This window comes from Globicephala melas, chromosome 19 (assembly GCF_963455315.2).
Source record: "Globicephala melas chromosome 19, mGloMel1.2, whole genome shotgun sequence".
Taxonomy (NCBI): Eukaryota; Metazoa; Chordata; class Mammalia; order Artiodactyla; family Delphinidae; genus Globicephala; species Globicephala melas.
In genome coordinates this window covers 9,051,678-9,078,753 of record NC_083332.1, presented here as the reverse complement: position 1 = coordinate 9,078,753, position 27,076 = coordinate 9,051,678, and the positions used below count along the sequence as shown (strand labels likewise).

At 47.7% G+C, this 27,076-nt stretch overlaps 1 protein-coding gene across 2 annotated transcripts; it reads left to right on the top strand.

Moving 5' to 3' along the window:
* The first annotated feature begins 86 nt into the window (after positions 1 to 86).
* PNMA8A (PNMA family member 8A) lies at positions 87 to 26,276 on the top strand. 2 transcript variants are annotated; one of them, XM_060289512.1, is made up of 2 exons: positions 87 to 180; positions 22,686 to 26,276. In XM_060289512.1, the coding sequence occupies exon 2, from the start codon at positions 22,774 to 22,776 to the stop codon at positions 24,268 to 24,270; it is 1,497 nt and encodes a 498-aa protein (XP_060145495.1). In that variant the 5' UTR covers positions 87 to 180; positions 22,686 to 22,773; the 3' UTR covers positions 24,271 to 26,276. The 2 variants fall into 2 exon arrangements, with proteins under 2 accessions (XP_060145495.1, XP_060145494.1); XM_060289511.1 differs by lacking the exon at positions 87 to 180 and adding an exon at positions 22,265 to 22,541.
* The last annotated feature ends 800 nt before the right edge of the window (positions 26,277 to 27,076 follow it).

Below are 27,076 nucleotides of genomic sequence, written 5' to 3'. Positions count from 1 at the left end.
GCCCCGAGGAGGACGGAGGAGACGCGGCGGCCTCTGGCGGGAAAAGAAGGCGGCGTCCCGGGAAAGGCCCGAGGGAGCCGCGGATCCAGGCCCCGCCGGGGCTGCGGCAGGAAGCGGGACGGACAAGCACAGACCCTCGCGGAGCGTCATCGGGGGACAAATCATAAGCTTCCTAGACAAGTACAAGCTTCTCCCCTGTGCTGTGGTGACTGCAGAGCAGAAAAATCAGGAGGGCAGGGGCCTGAGGAAGCTGGGGCGGGAGAGGGTTCGCGGTCATGACCTAGTTAAGGTTGTTCAGAGAAGCCCTCACTAAAAATGTAGGTGGCTTCTGAGCAAAGACCCGAAGGAGGGGAGGTGTGAGGCCGGAGGATGCAGGAGGGAACCGCACTCAGGAGGCAGGAACAGCTGGTGCAAAAGGCCCGAGCCGGGCCGTAGTGATCGGGATTTATTCACATGTAACCCCTGACCCCTCTGGTGCCAGGATTCCTTGCTTGCAGAGGTCCCTGGGGTAGGGGGCAGGTCGCGGCGTGCAGATAGGCCGGGAGCGTGCCCCAGGCTCGGACCTCGAAGAGGCACTGTCCCGACCCTTGACCGGATCAAACAGACGGGGGCGCCCTGAGACTCCTAGGGATGTGACTTGGTCCTAGAAGAGCCGGAGTGAGAAGCCAGGACTCCAAGAACAGAAAAGAACCCCCCTTTCCTGCCATCAGGTTCCCCAAAGCCTTATGCCCACAAGGCCCCGCCTTCCTCATTGCTGGCCCCGCCCCTCACACAGGACGCCCCGCCTCTCCTTCGTCTAGGCCTGCGGAGACGGTGTCAACTCAGGCAAGTTGCCGTAGCCCGATTATCCACCAGGTGGCGCTCCAAGACCGATGGTTAAAGTCGCGCCCGCGGTGGCTCTCAGGGTGCGCCCACGGTCCCCACCAGGAGGCGCTCTAGGACTGACGGTTAAAATCATGAGGTTGATGCGTTTCCTGAGCGCTCAAGGTGTGCGGAGCACTAGCCTGCCGTCTTAAGCTCCAAAGCTCCGCCTGTGTTTTGTTTCGTTAATTAATTAATTAATTAATTAATTAATTAATTTTTTGCCTGTGTTGGGTCTTCGTTGCTGTGCGCGGGCAGGGGCTACTCCTTGTTGCAGAGCACAGGCTCTAGGCACGGGGGATGCAGTAGTTGTGGCATGCAGCCCAGTAGTTGTAGCTCACGGGCTCTAGAGCGAAGGCTCAGTAGTTGTGGCACATGGGCTTAGTTGCTCTGGGGCATGTGGGATCTTCCCAGCTCAAACCCATGTCCCCTTCGTTGGCAGGCAGATTCTTAACCACTGCACCCCAAGGGAAGTCCCTCCGCCTGTGTTTTGAACGCCAGGCTGCAGAAAGTGGACTTTCCTCTAGGGCAGTGGTTCTCAAAGTAAGATCCTGAGGTCAGCTGCATCAACTTAGAAATGCATATTCTCGGGCCAGCCTCCAACCTACAGAATCAGAAACCCTGAGGGAGGTGCCCAACAATCTGTGTTTTAAAAGGCTCTCCAGGTGATTCTGATGCACGACCCGTTTGAGAACGCCTGCTGTGGGGTCGGAATCTCCCCTGGAACCCTAGGGTAGCGGTTCTCAGCCCCTGATACACTGACACAGTATCTTCTTCAATCCTTACATCTGAACTGAGAGGAAAGCTCTATTATGATCCCCCTTTCAGATGAGTAAGTGGAGGCCCAGAGAGGTTAAGTAATCAGCCCAGGGTCACACAGCTTATAATTGGCAGTGCCAGGGGTGAGTCAGGCTCCAAATCTCTCTTCCAGAAATCCCTCTTCATCTTATCCCCCCCAACGATTTCCTCTTTTCCTGTCACACCACCCTGGGCCCTGGGGTGGGGGACTCAGGAGGTCTTCACCTGTCACAGGGTGGTATCTATCCCCTCCACGTCTGTGATTCACTGTTTTTCTCCGTGGTGATAGTTGAATGGCGGCTAGGTCAGTCCAGATAAGTGCTGGTTTGGAGTCAAAACTCCAGTTCTGGGGCTTCTTCCCTGAAAATCTTGGCACATTTGAAACCACAGCCTGGAAGGCACCAACAGACTGCATTTGGGGACTGGGCCCTGCTGGTGACATTTGAAGCCCCCTTGGATTAAAAGTAATAGTGAAAGCCCTGTCTCAGGTTACCCAAGGGACCTCCCACCTTGGGGGTCTCACTGGATCCTCATGCCGGGGACACAGGATGGCAGGGCAGAGAAGCCTGTGTCCACTCAAAGGAGGGACAGACACTCAGTAAGGGACAAATTTGTCCAGTCTCAGGGCTACTCAGAGGGGGTGTGAAGATGAGAACCTTGTGTGTGATTTGACAAGTGTGTCTCTGAGTGTGTGTTTGCACATGTTTGTGGTGGGTGAAACTGCGTGTGCATACGTCAGTGCCCCAGTGTGGATGCCAGCGTGTGTTTGTGTCTCAACCATTAGGTGTATGTGGGTGCATGTGTCCATGTGAATGTGTGTTTGTGAGTGTGTGTATGAGTGGGTGTGTATGTCTACCCAGAGAACTGTGTGGGTGTATGTATAGACCTGTGTTGATTGTAGGCTCGTGTGTGTGTGTGTGTGTGTGTGTGTGTGTGTGTGTGTGTGTATCTGGGCTGATGGGTGTTGGTGCATGGTATATTATTTCATTTCATTTCATTTTTTATTTATTTTATTTTATTCTATTCCATTTTATTTTTCTTCAACCAGATAAAGGGCATCTGATAAAACAAAATACTATATCATAAACTTCATCATACTTGATTGAAGTGTTTCCTCCCAGGATTGTGAACAAGGCAACATGCCCAATCTCCCCATATCTATTTAACATTGTATTGAAAGTCCTAGCAGGTGCCTGGTGTTTTAAAAGGTGGGTAATGGTTTGTGAATTCGTGAATGAGTCTTTATGCCTTGGTGTGTGTCTGCATGTCTGTGGCTGTGTGAATGCCTGTGTGTGTTTGTGATTGTGGGTGTGTAGGTGTGAGGGAGGGAGTAAACAGTCTCCTCAGGGAGAACAGTTTCAAGATTAACAAGGGTGGGTCTGTTCATGTGACCAAGGCACAAAAGGACACTCAGCTGGCTTTGAGCAGGGTTTACCAGAAACTGCTATAGCATGAGTTCCTCTCTGAGCTCCTTGGGGCAGCGGTCCCCGATCCCAGCTCCCTGAACTCCTCCCAGGGTCTCTCCCCATCTCTGCTTCTCCCACACCCTCCCACCTTGCAGATTCCCAAATAGGTGAGGCCTCCTGAGTCTGTGGCCAGCAGTTTCCCTCCCTCCAATCCTGGCACTCAAGCCTCCTCTCTGTAGGCTCCAGAGATGGTCCCTGTGCGGTAAGGGGTTAACTCAGTGGGCTTGGCCTGTGCACTTTCAAAAAAAAGAACTGGCCTCCTGGGAGGGAACTTCTAAGCCCTTGGAATGTACTGCCTGATAAGAATGTCTTTGTTTCCCCTGGGGCCTTGGGGCAGAGAGTCTATGCTAACAACGCGATTTATGCTGAATGCCTGTTTTTGTTCATGGGGGGGTTTGGGCCAGGCTGCTGAGTTTGATCCCTGGAGGGGCTGGAGACTGAGTAACCAGACTTACGTGACCAATCCCCAATAAAAACCATAGACAGGGTTTCCCTGGTGGCGCAGTGGTTGAGAATCTGCCTGCTAATGCAGGGGACACGGGTTCGAGCCCTGGTCTGGGAGGATCCCACATGCCGCGGAGCAACTAGGCCCGTGAGCCACAAGTACTGAGCCTGCACGTCTGGAGCTTGTGCTCCGCAACAAGAGAGGCCGCGACAGTGAGAGGCCCGCGCACCGCGATGAAGAGTGGCCCCACCCTCCGCAACTGGAGAAAGCCCTCGCACAGAAACGAAGACCCAACACAGCAAAAATAAATAAATTAATTAATAAACTCCTACCCACCAACATCTTCTTTAAAAAACAAAAACAAAAACAAAAAACAAAAACATAGACACCAAGGCTCAGGCAAACTCTTCAGGATACCTCTAACCCCCTAGAAAAGTCAGAATCACATCGCAGTTTTTAAAAAGTCCCCTAGTTCATTAAAAAATGAAGATGTGCCCGGGAGTTCCCTGGTGGTCTGGTGGTTAGGACTCAGCACTTTCACTGCCATGGCCCGGGTTCCGTCCCTGGCGGGGGAACTGAGATCCCACAAACCGTGCGGCCAAAAAAAAAAAAAAAAGAAGAAGATGTGTCCAAACATTCTGAACACACCACTAAACAGTGGTCTAATTTGACCAGTTACATTTAAGGAAGGAAGACTGGAGTACACGCGACAAATAAAGACAATCACTGATGTGCACAAGACAATTAGTAGGCTCAGAAAAAAGTGAGGATTTCTAGTGCAGTGCAGGCTGGCCTGGGGCTTGGGTTTCAAGCCTCAGGGTGGCTTACCTGCGTGGGCAGAACATCAGAAACACCGGAAATGCCATTGCTGGGAGAGTGGCTGAAAATGATGGTGCAACACCACGCTGGTGTCTTATGCACCCGGAATGTATGGACTGGGGTCCTTTGGAGTAAGCACAGAGAGAGGCAAGAAAAGTTGTATGTCATAGGATTTCCTTTTTTTTTTTTTTTTTGTCAAAAATAAAATACTGCAAATAATCTCTGTATCTCTATGAGTCCATGAACAATGAGAAAATGTGAACGGCTGTGTCAGGCTATAAAGGTGAGGGTTACAGCGTAGCCAAATCTTGGCTCTGTGACTTGTGTGAACTCAGGTGACCTCTCTGGGCCTCAGTTTCCTCATCTGTAAAATGGAGATAATAGTATCTGCCTTGCAGGGTGACTGGGAGACATGTAAAGGGCTTCTAGTAGCTCCTGGCCCACAGTAAGTGCTCAATAAGTACACAAGTCACTAGTTAACCTGGTTATGCAGGGAAAAGGGGCATTTATAGGGGAATGGGGTGGGGTGGGGGGTGGATCTAAACCACAAAGGGCACAAAGGGTCACCACCTATGCGATTATGTTTATCCAGTCATGTAAAGTGATGTGTGTGCAGAAGGAAATTAAGCAGAACTACTTTTTAAAAGAAAAATTGTAGGATGATCCTCTTCTTGTCAAGCTGTCAGAGTCTCTCTGAGCCCACTTCTGAAACTTCCAACAAAGCCTTTTCTGCTTAAGGCGGTGTATTGGGTTGAAGAGTGTCTTTTAAAAATTCAGGTCCAGGGAGTTCCCTAGCGGCCCAGTGGTTAGGGTTCTGAGGTTTCACTGCCGAGAGTTCGATCCCTGGTTGGGAAACTAAGATCCTGCAAGCCACGCAGCGCGGCCAAGGAAAAAAAATTCAGATCCACCCAGTCCCTTGGAGCACAACGTTGTTTGGAAATAGGGTGTTTGTGGATGTAATTCTTTTTGGTTTTTTTTCATTTATTTATTTATGGCTGCGTTGGGTCTTTGTTGCTGCACGCGGGCTTTCTCTAGTTGCAGTGAGCGGGGGCTACTCTTCGTAGTAGTGTGCGTGGGCTTCTCACTGCGGTGGCTTCTCTTGTTGCGGAGCATAGGCTCTAGGTGCGCGAGCTTCAGTAGTTGTGGCACATGGGCTCAGTAGTTGTGGCTCGCAGGCTCTAGAGCACAGGATCAGTAGTCGTGGTGCACCGGCCTAGTTGCTCCACGGCAAGTGAGATCTTCCTGGACCAGGGCTTGAACCTGTGTCCCCTGCATTGGCAGGCGGATTCTTAACCTCTGTGCCGCCAGGGAAGCCCTGCGGCTGTAATCCTTTAAGGATCTCTAGATGGGCTCCAAATCCAATATGACTGGTGTCTTTATAAAGGGAGGAGACGGGAATTTGGGCACGGTGAGACACAGAGGAGACAGCCACGTGAAGACAGAGGCAGAGATGGGGTGATGCTGCCACAAGCCCAGGACCACCTGGGGCCACCAGAAGCTGGTGTGCTGGTCACAGCCAATCACAGAAGCAATGGCTCTGGCCACCTGTCATAAATTGGGTGGCTTAAGACAACAGAAATGTATTCGCTTACAGTTCTGGAGGCTGGAAGTCTGAAATCAAGATGTTGTCAGGGGGCTTCCCTGGTGGTGCAGTGGTTGAGAGTCCGCCTGCCGATGCAGGGGACACAGGTTCGTGCCCCGGTCCGGGAAGATCCCACGTGCCGCGGAGCGGCTGGGCCCGTGAGCCATGGCCGCTGAGCCTGCGCGTCCGGAGCCTGTGCTCCGCAACGGGAGAGGCCACAACAGTGAGAGGCCCGCGTACCACAAAAAAAAAAAAAAAAAAAGAAAAAAGTTGGATTGGATACATGGATAGATGATAGAACAAAAGTATTGTTTACTGAAAATGGCAAGTGTAGAACAGTGCTTGCCATCTCCTTTTGCATCATCTGGGAGCTGGTTAAACAGCAGACACCAGGCGCCAGCCTAGAACTACTGCCTCAGGATCTGCATTTTAACCGAGGTGACCTGGATGCACGTTACCATTTGCGCATTACCATCTGAATTACCAAAAAAAGAGAAAATATGTGTATGGATGAACAAAGGATTTTGTTTTCATTGGGTTCCTGTAAAAAAAAGGGAACAGCACGTGGGACTTCCCTGGTGGCACAGTGGTTAAGAACCTGCCTTCCAATGCAGGGGACACAAGTTCGGGCCCTGGTCTGGGAAGATCCCACATGCCGCGGAGCAACTAAGCCCGTGAGCCACAACTGCCGAAGCCCACGCGCCTAGAGCCCATGCTCCGCAACAAGAGAAGCCACCGCACTGAGAAGCCCTCGCACCGCAACAAAGAGTAGCGCCCGCTCACCGCAACTAGAGAAAGCCCGGGCGCAGCAATGAAGACCCAACACAGCCAAAAATAAATCAATTATTTTTTTTAAAAAAAGAGAGAGAGAACAGCACGAATGGCCAAGAGTCTAATCTCTGGAGGCCTGATCTGGGTTCAAGTGCTAAGCTCCGAACTCCTAGGCTGTGTGAACTTAGACAAGTCATTCAGCTCCATGGGCCTCAGCTTCCACATCTGAAAATGGGGTGATGCTGGATGCAGCCCTTTCCCCTCTGGTCGCTGTGAAGTTTTAGTCCTCAGCACAGAGGACTCAGAGTACCCAGCCCAGAGCAAGGTCTGCCCGTTCCTTGTGCCACTTACATTTTGTAATCATGTATAAATGTACTCACAGTGTAACGCCTCTGTCATAAAGGGGCCAACTCCCCGCCAACCACTTGGCCAGGCCACGCAATTGTGCGGGGTCTTAGTTCCCCAACCAGGGGTCCACCCGGGCCCTCCGCAGTAAAAGTGTGGAGTCCTAACCACTGGACCTCCAGGGAAGTCCCCCGACTTTCTTTTTGAGGTTTGACCATCCACAGCGTTTAGATCACCCGCCCCATGTCTGGGAAAGCTCATAGAAAAGCCCGCTCCCTCCTGTCCTTGACAATGGTGTGAAGGTCAAGGCTTACAACCCCCAGCCCCACCTACCGTAAAGACCCAACTCACTCCAACTCTGTTCAAGCCACCAGACTGCCTTGTGCCTGCCCTGGACTCTCCAGAAAGATCCATCCTGTGAGTAAGAAACCTTTTCCTACCCTCTTGGTGCTTGTGGTATCATAAGTCTCGACATCCCAACTGATTTGGGGTGTGTTTGATCCACCCAACCACAAAACCACCTTTTATGGGGCAACCACAAGAGGACTTCACTGTTAAAAACGTGTTGTCATGCAGGAATCATTTGTTTTTAATTGACATATATTTGATTTACAATGTCATGTTCATTTCTGCTGTACAGCAAAGTGACTCAGTTATACATGTATCTGTATTCTATTTCTTACTCTTTTCCATGATGTTTTATTGCAAGATACTGAATATAGTACCCTGTGCTTTATAGTAGGACCTTGTTGTTTATCCATCCTATATAAAGTAGTTGGCATCTGCTAATCCCAGACTCCCAATCCTTCTCGGTTTTGTTTATAATGACCAGAGACTCATCAACTTGTAGGATGTCACAGCAGGGAGAGAGTTAACTAACATCTACGGCAGTGATTCTCAAGATGTGTTCCTTGGAGCAGCTGCAGTAGCCTGGGTTCTCTCCTCCCTGGAAACTACTGACTCAGAACCCCAGATAAGGGATGATTAAAAGATGATGATGGTGATTCTTTTCATGTATTTATTTATTGTTGGCTGCACCGTGTGGCTTGTGGGAATCTCAGTTCCCCAACCAGGGACTGAACTCGGGCCACAGCAGTGAAAGCCCGGAATCCTAACCACTAGGCCACCAGAGAACTCCCAGGATGGTGATCCTTAACCTTGGCTACTCATTGGAATTCCCTGGGGAGCGTTTTAAAAATCGGAATGCCCTGGCCACATCCCCAGAGAGTTTGGACCTGTTGGTCTGGGATGGGGCGTAGGCATCGTAATTGGAAAAGCTCTCCAGGTGACCCTAACGTGTGACCAGGGCTTCGAACCATTTCTACTGCAATCCTCCAATTTCAGAGGCAAAACGCTGAAGCCAGATAAGGGGAGGATCTTGCTAAGGTCACAGGGCAAGTTGGTGACAGAGAAGGAGAAGAACGCAGGAGTCCTGATTCCCCCTCAAAGCTTCCTTTCATTCTATATGGCGGCCCTGGGCCCTGTCGGTGGTGGTGCTGTTTTAAAAGTAATAATAATTATTTTTATGTGCCATGAGGAGACTGATATGGCTTACTTTGAAGTCTCCTACGTTCTTTTTTTTTTTAAGATTTTTTTTTTGATGTAGACCATTTTTTTTTTTTTTTTTTGATGTGGACCATTTTTAAAGTCTTTATTGAATCTGTTACAATGTTGCTTCTGTTTTATGTTTTGGTTTTTTGGCCCCGAGGCATGTGGGATCTTAGCTCCCCTACCAGGGCTCAAACCCACACCCCCTGCCTTGGAAGGCAAAGTCTTAACCACTGGACTGCCGGGGAAGTCCCCAAAAGGCTTCTACGTTCTTTGAATTAAAACCAATAATCTAACTTTAGTAAGCAAAATGTTCCACAGCAAAATGTTTAAATGGTGTATACGTGGCAAAACGATGGCTCATTTTTCCATGTTTATCGAGGCTTTTCTATAGTAATCATATATTACTTACATCGTTAGATAAAGAATGTCTATAGAAATGACACTGAGGGTAAAAAAAACAAAAACAAGTAACTAGGGTGAGGCGGCCACGGAGCATTTTAATGGAAACGCCAGCTCTAGCCAGGAAAAAAAAAAAGAAAAATGTACAAATGATTCATTTTTTCCTTCAACCTCTAAGCTCAAAACCTTCCTGGTGTGTGAGTGGGTGGCCCTGGAGGGTGGCCTCATTCCTGCATAAACCTTATTTCAGTTGGAATAAAATCTCTCTAGTCGTGGGTCAGACGTATGTGCCTCATTACCACGACCCCTCTCCTAATGTCCTCCATAGCCCAATTCCTTGCATTTAGGGCTTAAATATATGTCATTTTTAAAAACCATTTTTAATGAAAGTATAGCTAATTTACAGTGCTGTGTTAGCTTCAGGTGTACAGCAAAGTGATTCATATATATATATGAATATTCATATATATATATTCATATATATGTATTCTTTTCCATTATAGGTTATTACAAAACATTGAATATAGTTCCCTTTGCTGTACAGTAGGTCTTTGTTGTTTATCTCTTTTTTTTTTTTTTTTTTTTGGCGGTATGCGGGCCTCTCACTGCTGTGGCCTCTCCCACTGCGGAGCACAGGCTCCGGACGCGCAGGCTCAGCGGCCATGGCTCACGGGCCTAGCCGCTCCGCGGCATATAGGATCTTCCCGGAGGGGGCACGAACCCGTGTCCCCTGCATCGGCAGGCGGACTCTCAGCCACTGCGCCACCAGGGAAGCCCTGTTTATCTCTTTTATACATAGTAGTGTGTATGTGTTAATCCCAAACTCTTAATTTATCTCCCCCTCCCACCTCCCGCTATCCCCCCGGTAACCATAAGTTTGTTTTCTATGTCTGTGAGTCTATTTCTATTTTGTAAATAAGTTTATTTATATCATTTTTTTTTAGATTCCACATATAAATGATATCTTATGATATTTGTCTTTCTCTGTCTCACATGCTTCACTTGATATGATAATCTCCGGGTCCATCCATTTTGCTGCAAATAGCATTCTTTTTATGGCTGAGTGATATTCCATTATATATATATCTTCTTTATCCATTCATCTGTTGATGGACATTTAGGTGGCTTCCACATCTTGGCTATTGTAAATAGTGCTGCTATGAACATTGGGGTGCATGTATCTTTTGGAATTAGAATTTTCTCCAGATATATGCCCAAGAGTGGGATTGCTGGATCATATGGTAACTCTATTTTTTGTTTTTTAAGGAACCTCCATACTCTTATCTATAGTGGCTGCACCAATTTACATTCCCAGCAACAGTGTAAGAGGACACACCCAAAGATATGTGATTTTTCCCTCCATGTGGTAGCTTTCAGGCCCACAAGGGAGTATGATCTACCTCTCTTCATGTTGTTTATTAAATTTGGTTTACCAGTTGTCTTTCTGCTGTGTTGCCATCTTCAAGTAGATATTTATAATGTTTGGCAAACGTAAATATAATTTAGTATTCAAAGAATTTGAAGACAACAATACACATCTTATTTCAGAAAAATAAATAAAATAGTTTATTCTCTTTTGTCCTTTAGTTAAAGTCTTCAGACAAAAACGCAGGATTAGTCACCAGCCAAGACGACTATTCTCACCATGTGACACTTTCCAGACACCAGGAAGAAATATGATCAGTGTCCACAACATAAACGAGAGAAGCTTCGCCTGACTGTTTTGTGCATTTGGTCTTTTTAAAATGCGCACTTGTACCGCTGGGTTCAGATTTTCATCCATGGAACATTCTAGAAAGTAGACATAACATTCATTCCATTGCTGTACCTGAATGAGTAGCTGCTTGTAAAAAACATTTTTTAAAGTCATGGAACATGTATCATGCATACAGACATGTGCCCCAAACACAGTTTAACAAAAAACATAGCAAACTCCATGGTCCTATGACCCATCAAGAAACGGTCAGTCCAGAAGCTCCACGTGTCCTGCTCATCACAAATTCCTCCCTCCCCCCAGGGTAAATCATACCCTGCTTTGTGATAAACACTTCCTTGCTTTTCTATAGATATGTATGTTTATTACCAAGCTATGCATCTCTCAACACTATAGATCTGACTAGTTTTGAATGTTATATTCATGCAATCCTACTGTATAGATTATTTTGCTGTGTGGCTGATTTTCAGGAAAAATAACTTAAGCAAAGGAAAAGAACATGGGGCCTCCCAGTTTCCTGGCTATGTTTCCTCCCTTGGAACCTTGTTCCTTCCCTTTAGAGAGTGGAGACAGCTGCTGGGTATTTTTTTGTCAGGAGAAAGTTCAGGACCTGCAGCTGGTGGCTGTAACCTGAGCCCCAGCTCAGATGAGAACACATCTCTCCCCCCAACACATAATCCCAAGGTTTTGTCGATTATTTCCAGAGAGGAAGAGAGAGAGAACTCAGAATGGCCCTGGGAGGGGATAGAGTTGCCAGTTCCGTGGTATTGAAGCATGAGGCCGTATTTTATTTTATTTTTAATTTTTTTTTATTTTGACGTGGACCATTTTTAAAGTCTTTATTGAATTTGTTACAATATTGCTTCTGTTTTTTGGGGGTTTTTTTGTTGCGGTATGTGGGTCTCTCACTGCTGTGGCCTCTCCCGTTGCGGAGCACAGGCTCCGGACGCGCAGGCTCAGCGGCCATGGCTCACGGGCCCAGCCGCGCCGCGGCATGTAGGATCTTCCCGGACCGGGGCACGAACCTGTGTCGCCTGCACCGGCAGGCGGGCTCTCAACCACTGCGCCACCAGGGAAGCCCTGTGGGAGATTTTTTTTTCCTCTTTTCAGTATGTTCTTTCATAATAGCTATCTATTGCTCTTTTTTGGTGTTCTATAATCAGATTAAGACACTTATTCATACTTGCCCCCCTCACACAAATTAGGAAAAGATAAAATAAGTGCTTGTCCAGAAAACCATTCGTTTCCCCATCTTGGATAATAATAGTGATGAAAGCTATGTGCTGAGTGAGTTCTAGGTGCCAGGCCCTGAGATTCATATGTAACATCCCCAGAATCCTCCCAACACCCCATTTTGCAAACAGAGAAGCTGAGGCTCAGAAAGATGGAGTGATGTGCTCAAGGTTTCCCAGCTCTGAGGTCATGAGCCTGACCCAAGATGACCATCACTTTAAACGTCCTCCCCTCTTGCATTAGTGTCTTTGGAGAATTTATGGCAAATCCATCCAATAAAAATATTCCCAAGCCCTTCCTCTGTGTTCGGCCTGTGCTGGGGACACAGAGGTGACCAATGACAGCCCCAGCTCTGACCCCCCCCCAGGATTCACAATCCAGTGGGGGAGACAGACCCATCTCCAGGCAGTGATGACCCAGAGTGTGCAGAGTTGGGACAAAGGAGCCTCAAGGGGGCGCTGGACCCATCTTGGGCAGTCAGGGAGGGCTTCTTGGAGGAAGCTGAGCCCTGAAGGACAAGGAGGTGTGATCCAGGTCAAGTGTGACCAAGGCTTTGCAGGGAGAAGCCCAGGGCACTGTGAGACTCCAGAAAAACTTACAGTGAGTGGAGGAATCCAAGCTGAACAAGAAAGGTAAATTCCAGATCCTCCCCAGAACTGCTCTTGGATAATCACATATCTTAGGACTGGCCATGAGGTTTGGTCTCTGGTGGGCAGGTGATGGAACAGAGGAGGAGGGTCTCTGATGAGAGCAGCTGGCAGTCTCTTCCAGGCCCAGCCCTACTCAGGGAGCTCTGTGGATCTCTACTCTGCTCAGTTCCAGAGCCAGGGTCACCAGGCTGCCCTTATCCTCTTTGTTTGGGGTCCAAGTCCCTGGTCAGGGACACAGCAAGCCAGACAGATGTAAGTTCAAATCCTGACTCCCGGGACTTCTCTGGTGGTCCAGCGGTTAAGACTCCGTGCTTCCACTGCAGGGGTCTCTGGTTCGATCTCTGGTCCGGGAACTAAGATCCCACATGCCACATGGTGTGGCCAAAATATTTTTTAAAAAATCTCACCAAATCCTGGCTCCCTACAAACTGGATGTGTGGTTTCTGAGCCTCAGTGTCCTCATCTATATAATGGGTTGATAATCTCTAGTCCGTGTGCCTGTTGTGAGGGTTAAATTCATATCAGATCACACCTCTGCTCAGAACCCCATGGTGTCTCCCATGTTCCTCTGAGAAAAAGCCAAGTCCTCCCAAGATCTCAGTCCCTCTCTGATCACAACTCCCACCTTCTCCCCCTCCCTCCCTCTGCACCAGTCACACTAGGCTCCTTGCTGCTCCTCAGACATCTCACGATCTCCAGCCCCTGGGCCTTTGCACTGGCTGTTTCCTTGTCTGGAAAGACTCTACTCCATCTATCTGCAAGGCTCATGGATTTTATCTGTTTTGTTCACTGCTGTATAAACAGTACTAGAACCATGCTTAATAATAATAATAGTAATTTTATATTATATTATATTAATATAACAATGATATTAGTGATGATCATAATTATTACAAGAGTCCCTAGGCATATTCAAGTGCTCAGCTCCATCCCTGAGGTTACCTTGTTACCAAGTCTAAGCTTGTACTGCTTACTGAATGACGGGTCAGTAAGTCGAGAGATGAATTGTTGAGGCAAGAAATAGCAACTTTATTTGGAAAGCCAGCAGACTGAGAAGATGGTGGACTAGTGTCCCAAAGAACCACCTTGCCTGGGGTGGATGTTAGTTTCTTCTATAAAACAAAGAGGGGGAGGTAAGGAGGTAAAGTATAAAAGGTGATAAGTTATTGTATTTCCTGGTTCCAGCCAGATTCCAGAGGGGATGTGTTAATTTCTTCCTTCCTGCAGCCATTCACAGGTAAGTCTGGTCAGGATGTTTCCTGTGAGCTAAACAAAGGTACTTTAGCTTAACGCTCAGGCATGGAAGACAGAGTTCCTGGAGATGGGCTATTACGTATACTTTAAGCTTATAGGCAACAGCCCTTTAGTGAATAACTTATAGCAAAAGCAATAAAATACAAAGGTTAAAATAAAAGAAACAGATCCAGTATGGAGTCAGATTTATTCTTCCTGATTACAACCCCCCTACCTCTGGCCCTCACTTTCTCTGGGTCTCAGCGTGCACTACAGTCAGGCCAGCAGGGGTTGTCCTAGAAGATGGCTCTCCTTGGCTCTGACCATCTGATGGTTCTTTTAGCTGGACCAACAAGGAGAGGGAATTCAAGAAATCCACTGGGAAAGCTTGCCAGGATAAAAAGTAAATTTTTGTGGTAAGGCCTGTTAACAAGCAGTGGAGATTTTTGAAAATGTACATGTGAAGAGTAATGGAGGGTGGTGATGAGAAGGGGACTTGAGCTGTGAATACTCCAACCTTGATTTGACTAGGGGGACCTGAGCTTAGAGAGAAGAGGCAGAGAGAGTACAGGTTGAAAAGTTTCCCTGGAATGGCCACCCACAGGATTTATGGCCACCTGGATTGACTGGCCTCATTGACTGTCATCAAGAAAAAAAATCACCCTCCAAGGCAGCGGAGGGCGGGCGTCTCTCTTGTGGAGTTTACTATTTACCTGTCTACACTGATGAATAAGCACTCCTTTGTTCTGGCTCCCTTCCCAGCACTGCAGACAGAGGCAACCCTCTTTCTTTTGTCTTATTTATTTATTTTTAAAGAGAGTGTCTCACTCTCTGGCTTCAGAGTTCCAGTGGTTGTCCAAATGGCCAGCTCCATTTCCAACCCAGGACAGTCAATGGATGCAGTCATTTATTCATTCAGTAAAGAATGATTAAATGTCCCTCTATGGCGAACACTGTCTAGATTCTGGGAATCTGATGGTGAAAAAGACAGGGAAGGTGCCTACCCTTGGGGGCTTCTGTTGTCATGGGGAGTACAAATTTAGATAGTGTATGTACTATCTTTAAACCACTTTGGGAATTGTTTGTTATGCAGCGATGCTAACTGATACACTAATAAGCCAACGTGATGTGATAGTGATTTTTGTGAGTGTGTGTGAAGGAGAAACTCCTGCAGTTAGGTAGAATCTGGTAAGGCTTCTTAGAGGAGGTGACATTTGGACCAAGGCTTGAAGGGCAAGGAGGGAACCACATAGGGAACAGCAAGTACAAACATCCTAAGGTGAGAATAGTGGAAGATCATGGCTGAAAAAGATGTAAATGAACATGGAAATGATTCAGTTCTTAAGCTGGGGGTGGGGTGGTGGGTAAACTGGCACGCAGGCACTCATTCTATTATTGTATATACCTTTTTTCATATATCTAAATATTTAATAATGACAGTTTTCTAAAATTATGAGAATAATTATTTAAATAGAGAACAGGGTATATATTTATTTGGTTAAATATTTCAACAAAACAAGGACAGATAGGATGACTCTTTCTAACCAGTTAACAATATGAATTTTACCTTTTAAAAGTTGTAGTACCAGATATTATGAGAACAGTTAGGATTAAAACAATAAAATCCTGTGGGGATGCATTTTACTCTTTCTGTTAGCAAGAAAAATGAAAAATAAAATACCAAAGATAGAAGACATTTTCTTTCTTTCCTTAAAAAAAAAATTCATGGAAATTAAAAAATGTAAACGACAGTAGTGAGAATAGTATAATTACCTCCATCTATAACAATTTTTTTTCAGGGTCAACTCACAGCCAATCTTGTTCCTTCTATCCCCCTACCCTCTTGTTTTTTCTGGAGTATTTTAACAATAATTTTTTTCAAAGTATATGGGTATTTGGAAATAGCCTGTGTATTTTTTTTTTTTTTTTGGCCACACTGCACAGCTTGTGGGATCTTAATTCCCTCTGCAGTGGAAGCGTGGAGGCCTAACCACTGGACCACCAGGGAATTCCCTATAGTCTGTGTATTTTTAATGATTATATGAGATGGAGAAATATATGTGCAGACTCACATCAGATGCTGAGGTTAGCAGTCTGGGGGTTAGCATTGACGGGGAAAGCCATGTCACAGGACCTTTAGAAAGTACAAATTGAAGAAACTCTGGAGCAAGAAGGAGCTCTCACAGCACAAACCGGATAGAACAAGTCAGATGAGTCACAGAACCACCACAGTGGGTTATTACAACTTACTCAGGAGGGGAAATCTGGGTGGGAGCCCAGAGCCCCTGGACCTCAGTATTCACGGAAATTCTGTGTGTTCTCATTTAAAGTACACAAGAAGACAAAATAAAAACCTAAAGGTGAAACAGAGAGGAAGAGGATGCAAAGGTAACCCTAAAGTGCCAAGACGGGTGAAAGTGTTGGGGCTGCATGGACGCGTTGTCATGGAAACTGCAGTTGGAAGTGTTGTCATGGAAACCACAGCCAGGACTCCTACCAAAGTTGCTTCAAAACTATTTTTAGATCCACTGGTAATCATCGGTGTTTCACTGTTGGGAGAAGTTTCAGGCAGCTGATTCCACTTACACACACACATACACACTCACAGACATATATATACACATGCATATATACATATGTACAAATATATATTTATAATTACCTATACATATAATTGTATATTGTATATGTAATTATAAATATTTGTTTGCTCATATATAAATAACAAATTTAAAGTTTTTCTCTCTCACGCATTTATTTATCTCTTTACTATTTTGGAATGCTTAATTAACTCAATCTGCTTCTCTGATTCAACCCTGACTGAAACACTCTCAGGCATCCGTGTAGTGAAGAGTTAACTCAACAGGTCTGGGTTGTCCAAACCCCATACCTTTTAAAGCATCAACTAGCCCTTCTCTGACTCCTGGGTAACCTCTAAGCCTTAGAGGATCCTGTACTAATAATGCAATTTATGGTGGTGGCCTTGTGCCACGCAGCATCGCTTTGACCTCTGGAGATGCTGACGGCTGAGTAACTAAAGTCAGTCACATGTGTGCTCCATGCCTACATGACTGACCCAGAAAAAAAAAATCCTGGACACTAAGGCTCAGGTGAGCTTCCCTGGCTGGCAATACTCTGTGTGTGTTGTCACACACTGTTGCTGGGAAAAGTAAGTGCTGTCCCTGTAACTCCACTGGGAGAGGATAACTGGAAGCTGACACCTGGTCTCTCCCAGACTCTGCCTTAGGCACCTTTTCCCTTTGCTGATTTTAAACTGTATCCTTTTCTTGTAATAAAGTATAATTGTGAGTACAATCGTTTTTCTGAGTCCCAGGAAGACTCCCAGCAAATCATTGAAACTGAGGGTGGTCTTGTGACCCTCAACACAGTATCTCAAATTCATCATGGCCCAAACTAAACTTCTGATTCACCCTCTCCCTTCTTTCCCAAGTCTGTTCTCCATCAGACCTTCCCCGGCACTTAAAACTAAGTGCCGTCATGCCCCTTCTAGTTACTCGTTCCAAAACCCTGGGGTCATATTTGCTTAGTTTACCTTGCACCCTACATCTAATCCATCAGCAAAACAGCGAAGACTGGTATGAAATATTTACAGAAAAGTGCACATATCATAGGCATATAACATGTTGAATTTTCACAATCGGAACACACCTATAACCGACAACCAGAACAAGAAACAGAGCGGGAGGGAGACACATTTCAAGTCATTAGACATTCCACAGGAAACAACTCTCCCGACTTCTAAAAACATGGTTAATTTTGCCTGTTTTTGTACTTCATATAAATGGTATGATACAGTATGTGCTCTTGTGTATCTGGTTTCTTTTGCTCAAGATTTTGCAGGATTCATTTATATTGTTGCGTGTCATTGTAGATCATTCATTCTAATTGTTTAGTATTTTATTGTGTGAACATTCTACAGTTTATCTGCTCTTCTGTTGACTGGTGTTTGGGTAGCTTCTAGATTTTGGCTACTAGGAACTATGCTGCAATGAATATCCTTGTCTATAGTTTTAGTGAACACATTTCTGTTGGGTACATACATAGCTAGGCGTGGGGTTCCTAAGTTGTAGGGCTAGCATCTGCTTTCCTTTAGTGGATACAGCCAAAGCGTTTCCAAAATACACATACACGGGACGTGTACACGTATTACACGTATGAGAGTTCCAGTCAATCTTCTCCTCATCAACACTTGGCATTTTTTGCCCTTTTAATTTTATCCATTTTCCATCAGCAAATTTACAACAGCGCCCTTGTGCTACCACTAGATTTTAGTACAACTTGCTACACTCTTCTAACAAGAACATCCCATTTGGTAGACATTATGCTACCAATCTTCTTGTTACTTTCCTGGACCCAATGGTTCAACCATCCCAGAACAAACTCCAGGTCAATGGAAAGATGGTATAAGAAGAATTCCACTCAACAGTGGGAGTGGGGCTTCCCTGGTGGCACAGTAGGTGAGAGTCCGCCTGCCGATGCAGGGGACACGGGTTCATGCCCCGGTCTGGGAGGATCCCACATGCCGCGGAGCGGCTGGGCCCGTGAGCCATGGCCGCTGAGCCTGCGCGTCCGGAGCCTGTGCTCCGCAACGGGAGAGGTCACAACAGTGAGAGGCCTGCGTACCGCAAAAAAAAAAACAAAAAACAAACAAACAGTGGGAGGACTCCTGGAACTCTTGCCTTTACAATAGTAACAGTTTACTATGTGTCAGGACCAAATACACATTGTATACTTATTTATTTATTTTTGGCTGCGCTGGGTCTTCGTTGCTGTGTGTGGGCTTTCTCTAGTTGTGGAGAACGGGGCTACTTTTCGTTGCGGTGTGCAGGCTTCTCATTGCAGTGGCTTCTCCTGCTGCGGAGCATGGGCTGTAGGTGCATGGGCTTCAGTAGTTGTGGTACATGGGCTTAGTTCCTCCGTGGCATGTGGGAGGACTCCTGGAACTCTTGCCTTTACAATAATAACAGTTTACTATGTGTCAGGACCAAATACACATTGTTTACTTATTTATTTATTTTTGGCTGCGCTGGGTCTTCATTGCTGTGTGTGGGCTTTCTCTAGTTGTGGAGAGTGGGGCTACTTTTCATTGCGGTGTGCAGGCTTCTTATTGCAGTGGCTTCTCCTGCTGCGGAGCATGGGCTGTAGGTGCACGGGCTTCAGTAGTTGTGGTACATGGGCTTAGTTCCTCCGTGGCATGTGGGAGCTTCCTGGGTCAGGGATGGAACCCATGTCTCCCACATTGGCAGGAGGATTCTTAACCACTGAGCCACCAGGAAAGCTCCAAATTCACATTTTTTATTTTATTTTATTTTATTTTTTGGCTGCATTGGATCTTCGTTGCTGCTCACGGGCTTTCTCTAGTTGCGGCCAGCGGGGTCTACTCTTCGTTGCGGTGTGCGGGCTTCTCATTGCGGTGGCTTCTCGTTGCAGAGCACAGGCTCTAGGTGCTCAGGCTTCAGTAGTTGTGGTGCACAGGCTTAGTTGCTCTGCGGCACGTGGGATCTTCCCGGATCAGGGATGAAACCCGCCTCCCCGCATTGGCAGGTGGATTCTTAACCACTGCACCACCAGGGAAGCCCCCAAATACACATTTTTTAAAATAAAACGTTGAATGCTGAGTATTCGGTCACAGGCAAAAATCATCATCATAGAATGAACTTTAGGGAATAAAAGAATAAATCTGAAATTCTATCAAATTCAAAATTTTTTATTGCAATTTTATCTTTTAAATTTAGTACGCAATTTCTTCTTAAGTTTGGGTGTATAATCTTGTAGCAAAGTCAGCTACAACTTGCTCTTTTGGCGACTCTACTTTATGATACTAAATGGAGGAAGAAGAAACAAGACATATTTGACCAGCTCAGCTGATGGTGACACTTACCCAACTATCAACCTTTCCTTCCTTGCTAAAAGTAACTGACTAGAGTAGAAGATTTATTGTCTCATCATCTGAGAAACTGGAGGATCTTGTTGATAGTAATGATGGTATATCATTGAAACAAACCCATGAAGTGAAACTCGGTGCACTGCTAGAAAAAGCTACCTTGGGGAATCTTTTCAGGGACCAAAGATCGTGGCTCTGCATGTTTTGAAGTGATGTCAATCATCACCAATCCTAGACGCATTCTACTTTTGCAATATCTTCTTGTTATCACTTGCTGCATAATAAGCCATCCCCAAACTTAGCGGCATAGAACAACTGTTTGTTATACGCACTGATTCTATGGGTCAGGAATTTACACAGGGTAAAGCAATGATGGTTTGTTTTTGCTACGCCATGTCTAGCCCTCAACTGGGATGATGTAAGTGGTTAGAGAGTGACTCAAGTGGTTGAGGGGTAGAATCATCTACAAGTTTCTTTACTCCCATGTGTGGTGCCTGGACTGAGATCACTTGAAGGCTGGGCTCAGCTGGGAATCGTTGACTGGAGCACACACATGTGGCTTCTCCATGTGGCTTGGGCTTCCTCACAGCATGGCAGCCAGAGGATAGTTGAACTTCTTACTTGGATGCTCAAAGATCCAAGGATGAGATTGTCCCAATGAACAAGGAAGAAGTTGCGGGGCTTCCCTGGTGGCGCAGTGGTTGAGAGTCTGCCTGCCGATGCAGGGGACACGGGTTCGTGCCCCGGTCCGCGAAGATCCCACGTGCTGCGGAGTGGCTGGGCCCGTGAGCCATGGCCGCTGAGCCCGCACGTCCGGAGCCTGTGCTCCACAACGGGAGAGGCCACAACAGTGAGAGGCCCGTGTACCGCAAAAAAAAAAAAAAAAAAAAAAAAAAAAGAAGTTGCATGGCCTCCTAGCCTGAGGAGTCACATAGCTTCCCTTCCATGATACTATTGGTTCAATCATTTCCTTTCTACCACACTCTCTATTGGTTAATGCAGTTACAAGTCTGCTCAGATTCAAGAGGAGGGGACATATATCCCCACCTCTCTGTAGAAGGAATGTTAAAGAATTTATGGCAACGTTTTAAAACCACTGCTAGTAACATACATTCATTCTTCAGCTGATTCATAGAATTTCAACACGTTAAACACTTGAGATTTTAAAACTCTAGTTATGGGCTTCCCTGGTGGCGCAGTGTTTAAGAATCTGCCTGCCAATGCAGGGGACACAGGTTTGAGCCCTGGTCCAGAAAGATCCCACATGCCGTGGAGCAACTAAGCTCGTGTGCCACAACTACTGAGCCTGCGCTCTAGAGCCCTCGAGCCATAACTACTGAGTCCACACGCCACAACTACTGAAGCCCACGCACCTAGAGCCCATGCTCCGCAACAAGAGAAGCCACCGCAATAAGAAGGCTGTGCACCGCAACAAAGACCCAACACAGCCAAAAATAAAATAAATAAATTTTAAAAAATAATAAAACTTTAATTATAGCTAGAGTGTTAGTCTTTACTGGAATGTGAATATTCAAATTTAGCAATTTGAATGATGTCTAAACTATGATGGCAACTCGGGCAATCAATCACACAAATATTGATCATGCCCAAGTTCAGGGATATCAGAGAGGAAAGTGAAATGGATATCTGGCTATTTGGTCTTGCAAAGGCCAATTCCAAAATGGAATCCAAACAACAGATTTTGGTTGAATACCCAGGCCCACTGCATTTTTCATATGTGATCTCCCCCAATCTTCAAAATTTCCAGATCAGGAAAGTTTTTATTGGTATTCCTATTGTGAAGAAGAGGAAGGAGCTCAGAGAGCTCAAATTTCTTGTTTAAGATCGCACAGTTAGGAAGCCACATTGATAGATGTATCAGTGAGGGCCTGACAGGAAACATGGCAACGCATCCTGAGTCACTGAGGACTGTTTCATTAACTATTAACAAACGTGTTACCTGTAGGCAGTGAGTTGAGGAAACCAGCAAGGAAAGGTGAGGCACTATCCCCAGGCTTGAAGGGGGTGGAAAATCGAGAAGTTTCTAGAAACTTCTGGAAATTTCTGGAACAAGGAACTGTAGCTAACCTAGAAGGCTCTCAACAAGAGCTGTGGCTTTTATTAGGGGAACTCAGGGGGACTGAAGCTGCTGTTTCCTCGCGCCCTCTGCTTTCTGTTGTCTCCTAGGAGTCTTGTTGGCTCAACCCAACAGGAAGGCTGAGGGTAAGAAGGGTAGTTGGTGCAGCCACAGAAGTCAGCACCCCCCACCCCCGTCCCGGAGGCCCATGTTGAGTAGAGAAAGGTGGAAAGACCGGGTCCGGGAGGGCAATCAGAGAACATGCAGACCTCGGGCTCGGTGAATAGGTGAACAGTCGCACTCCCATGCGATTCCCCAGGCCCAGTTGCACAGCCCACGCGCTAGCTTGCAACCACCGGTTGCCATGGAGACCGCGGGTACTACGCGGGAGCAAGTGCGCAAGCGCGCCCTGGGACGCCGGCCTCGGCTCAGCGCAGCTGCCTGGACCCAGGCGAGACGCCACCTGACGCGCCCTGTCCGAGCGGGGGCGGACGCGGTCGGCTCGGGCACTTGGCCCAGAGCATCTGTGCCGGCGTGGCCCGAGCTGGCACCTGGCAAGCCGGCTGCATCCCGGCGGCCTCTCCTTGGCCCGTCTGGGCGGTCAGAGGCGGGGCTGCCGCTTCCCTGACGGGCTGGCCGAGAGCCAGGCCCCGGGGAGGCCGCTCGCGGTTTTCGGCGATTCCAGGACACGTGTGAGCACCCGGGGCCCGGTTTGGGGAGGAAGACCTTGGGAAAGCGCGAGGCCTCCTGCAGGCCAGCCTTGGAGGGGGCAGCTGAGAGCTCTGGGCCTGGCCTTGTTCCCGGGAATTTGACCTCCCTCTCCTGTCACCTTACAGGATTGCTGTTTAGGGACCACTGCAGCCCCGGTCCACGTCGTAGACTCTTCAGCACACGTGGGAATCGAGCTGCCAGGTGTCCACGACCATGGCGGTGAACCTTTTGGAGGACTGGTGCCGGGGGATGGAAGTGGACATCCACAGGTGCCTGTTGGTCACAGGCATCCCGGAGGACTGTGGCCAAGTGGAAATTGAGGAGACCTTGAATGGGGTCCTCTCCCCGCTGGGCCCATACTTTGTGCTCAACAAGATTTTTTTGAGGGAAGAGAATGCCAAAGCTGCCCTCGTTGAGGTAGGCGAGGGTGTGAATCTGAGGGCCGTACCCCGGGAATTCCCAGGAAGGGGGGGCATCTGGAGAGTGGTCAGTAGGGACCCCACCCAGGATGCTGAGTTTTTAAAAAACCTGAGTGAATTCCTGGCTGCAGAGGGGCGCACCCGGGAGGATGTGGTCCGCCTGCTGCAGCTCAGCCAGTCCCCACCACCCCAGAACCGGAATCAGCCCCCAGAGGACTGGGCAGAAGCTTTGGGGGTGCTTCTGGGGGCGGTGGTGCAAATCATCTTCTGCATGGAGGGCGAGATCCGCAGCCGGGAGGAAGCTAGGGCTCGAGAGGTTGCTGAAGCCCAAGCAGTGGCATCCTTGACTTTGGCAACAGCGAGGAAGGTCAAGAAGGAGCCAGGGTGGGCTGCAGAGGTGGGCTCTGCCTTGAAGATGGAGAACCTGGACGGCTGGAATGACGTGGAAGATGAGGGTGACCCTCTTGAACCTCTGGTTCAAAAGGCTGGAGCTAAGACTTTCCCCAGGAGAAAGAAGCAGAAAAAAACTCCCAAGCAGGAACCAGTGCCCTGGAAGAAATCCAGAGGCAGCCATTCCCACAGCTCGGCCTTGTTGGAGGATCCGGAAGCTGATGACGCTGAAAATATGGAGATGTCAGAATACATCAGGAGCAGCAGGAAGCCCTGTGTGAAGCGGGAGGGGTCAGCTTTGAAGAAGGCCCTAGCGAAATGTGCCTGGAAGTCTCCCAGCAACCCGCCCCACGATGCCCAGGCAGAAGCTGCGAGCCCTGGAGTTGCCTCTGAGTCAGACCAAGACGGCGGTCCAGAGGGTCCACAAAAGAAGAATACCATGGTCTGGGCCTCGGCAAAGAGCCCTGCTCCCACGAGGAAGAAGAAGAGGGTGAGCTTGGGCCCCGTCTCTTATGTCCTTGTCGATTCAGAAAACACCAGGAAGAAGCCAGAGATTCCAAAGAAAGGGCAAGGCTCGAGAAGGGATGCGTTGGATCAGAAGGCCCTTCAGAGCCCACAGCCCGCTGAGCCACCAGCCTCAACCTCCCAGGGTCCAAAGGCCAAGCCACAAGGCTCTCCTCATGCCTCCAGTGGTGAGAATGACAGCAGAAGTCATTTGGGTTGTGTCAACAAGCGGCTGAAAGGGGAGGAACAGCACGGGCAGGTGGGGACGGAGGAACCCAAGGGGACAGAGGGTCCAATGGTCGTTGAGGAGGACCCCAGTGCAGTGGAGGGAGTGGGTGACACACCAGTTGAGGTTTTAGAGGCTGGGAGCCCTGACCCCCCTCCTAGGAGCCCCTGAGGCCAACACTGGGGATACCTGTGGGGACAGGAGGTGGCGGAGCAAACCCACTGACCTATCTTTTGTTGGTGAGTGTCTCCGTGGTATTCTCCGGTCATCTGACACTTCATCTGCTCCATCTCCCTCAGTAAGAATTGAATCATTTGGGGTTATATATTGTTTGTCAGAGTAAGTGGCTTTCAGGGTGGAGTTTTCTGGAGGCCTGTTTGGGAGATGGAAATGTTCAAGGACTTAGAAGTTCCAAGGAAGTGAAAAAACTTTCCAGTGACACCTCTCCCTGCTTCCCCTCTCGAGCTGTTCTAATTTATCCACAGAACCCAGAAAACCTAGATTTCCGTCTGCACCTGAGCAGTCGAAAAAAGACCAAGGAAGAAGTTCCAAGCGGGGAACAATGTTTCTCTTGTCGTCGACTTTTCACTGTTTTAGGGACCCACCCAGTTCGTAGAGATCCAGCTCTCAGAGGTAAATGGTATGTGAGATGTAGGTGGGAGGAATTAGGGTAAGGAGGCGTACCCCTGTGCTTTTTCTCTGCCAGGCCTGCTTTTTCACCTCCTCCTAGACTCGCCTTCAGAGGTTGGAGAGTCACTAAGCAGATTGGGAAGACTCTAAAACGTTCACCTTGGCACATGGGCAAGGTCACTGTTACGTTCATTCACGTTCGGCCTTTCTCCCCCATCCCCTGCTTCCTTTTCTGGATACTCAGCCAACCTCTGCAGGGCCTGGCATTGTAAAGGGCGGGGCGACCGCTCGCTCCCTCCTTCCCTTTCTCTGCTTCGACCACCGGGTAGGTTAAGCGAAGATCTTTGCTGCAGACCTGACTTCCTTGCCGCTACTGGTCTGCGATATCTATCCTCCAGTTCTCTAACCAGAGGATGTTAAGGTCCAAGCATCGGTTTGGGGGGAAAAAAGATTGTCCACTTAGGCCTTGAAGTGTTTGGTTTTCGGTCCTGTTAATAAAAATGGGACTTGGATTCCCATTTGGGGTGAAACCCTTGCAGGAAGCATGGGGGAGCAATGGGTAGGAAAGGACTCTGGCCTTCCTGGCTCCCTGGCTCTAATTCCATCCAATACCCCCAAACTCTTTTTGAGGCTGAAGACCAAATCTCACATTCTAGGAAGAGAGAGAAAAACATTCTTTAAAACTTGGCTGTGAATTTCTGCTCTCTGACTAGACCAGAATGCCATGTGTCCTGGGTGTGCAGGAGTCGGGGGAGGGGCGGGTTCCCTGAGCTCAGTGGTTTCCAGATTGTATCCCGGGGAAGCCCGAGCTGTGCTTAAAGAAGTAATCCGAATCTATTTTTTCATGTATTTAAAAAACAACAGCAACTGAAAGATGACTACTTGAAGGTGTCGTAAGTCAAACAAGTCACCTCAGAGACTATCAAAATAGGACCTTGTGTTCACCCGTTAGCTTGTTTTGGTACAGGTGTCCAATTCGTCCATTCCAACACCTATTTGCCTATAATTGAATTTCTTGTAAATGTGACTGATAGGAAAAGTTCCACGTGGGAGAAGTTGGTCCTGCGCATGGCCTGTCGTAGAACACTCCGAAAGAAGTTTCCCTTTGTAATTCACATCCTCTTGTCCTGCTGTGATGCTCAATTGTGTGATGGTAGATGTATCAATACGGCGCACAGTAATTCATATTCTATCCGAGAGAGCTTTAGGGTCTCTCTTCTGGCTTCAGTTTTTGTGATGAAGAACGTGAACAGTTGTTAGACGTTGTTGGTGATTCAACTTGGAAAACAGATTTCTTGTTGACGATTCATTTCAAAAGCCTGGATGAGCCTGAGGATGCAGGAAGAAAGGAGGTGGTTTCCGTTTGTAGCTCTTCACCTGCGCGCGTCACGGTTTTCCTTGGGTCCGAGCAAAACAAAACAGGAGTGAATTGGCCTTTCAAGGGGACGAAAGCCTCCAGCTCTCCAGCTCCTAATTTCAGAATCAGGTCCATTAGGGCTTCGTTGTGTTAACAGATTGACACCATGATTAGTAAATGTAAATGTATATGCTGTAAAATAAAGTTTAGCAAACTAAGTATCTGTTGAGTCTCTTATAGGCGCCAGTGGTATGGACTGTTTAATTTGAGAAAAGGGTTCCCCCCCCACGCTGAACGATACACACTGTCCTAGACACCCAGCCCAGCTGTTGCAGACCTGGGTTCAAGCTGGAAGGGTCGTCAATTTCCTGTGAGAGAAGAAGTCATCAAGATGTCTCTCATTGCTACATGGCCTGCCACCAACGTGAAAGCCTTCCCCAGACAGCCTGCGTTTTTTAGAAGTTTCTAGAACAGGTACCTGGTGTTGTGAATTAACCTGAGAAGGCGAATTTATTTTTAAAAGCAGCTTCCCCTCAGACAGAAGCTGAGGTATTTCAAGAAAAATTCGAGTTAAGTTTCCTCCTGACCAAGCCCCTCCCCTGCTTGGGACGCCTGAACCAGGGGGCCACCGCATCAGAGTGCACCCCTGCTGCACAAGAGACCAAAGGGGAAGCTGGACTTTGAGGACGGGGGAGCTAATTAGGCACTGGAGTATGCACACCTAAAAACCCAGGTCAGAGTTAATTTACTGGGTCCTTTACTTCGCCCCTCTATGGGAAAAGCCACGTTTGGCCAAGATCTTTATGCACCTCCCATGACCAGCCCCTCCCTCCAGTTTGCACCCAGTCTGTCAGGAAAGGCTGGAAGTGGGGGAACATGGCCGGAAGTGGGAGGAGATCCTGGGATGGGGCTCCGAGGGGTACAGGGGAAGTCAGCCGTCCAAGGAAACCCCTCAGACCGCTGCTTGGACGGGGCAGCATTCTGTTCAGG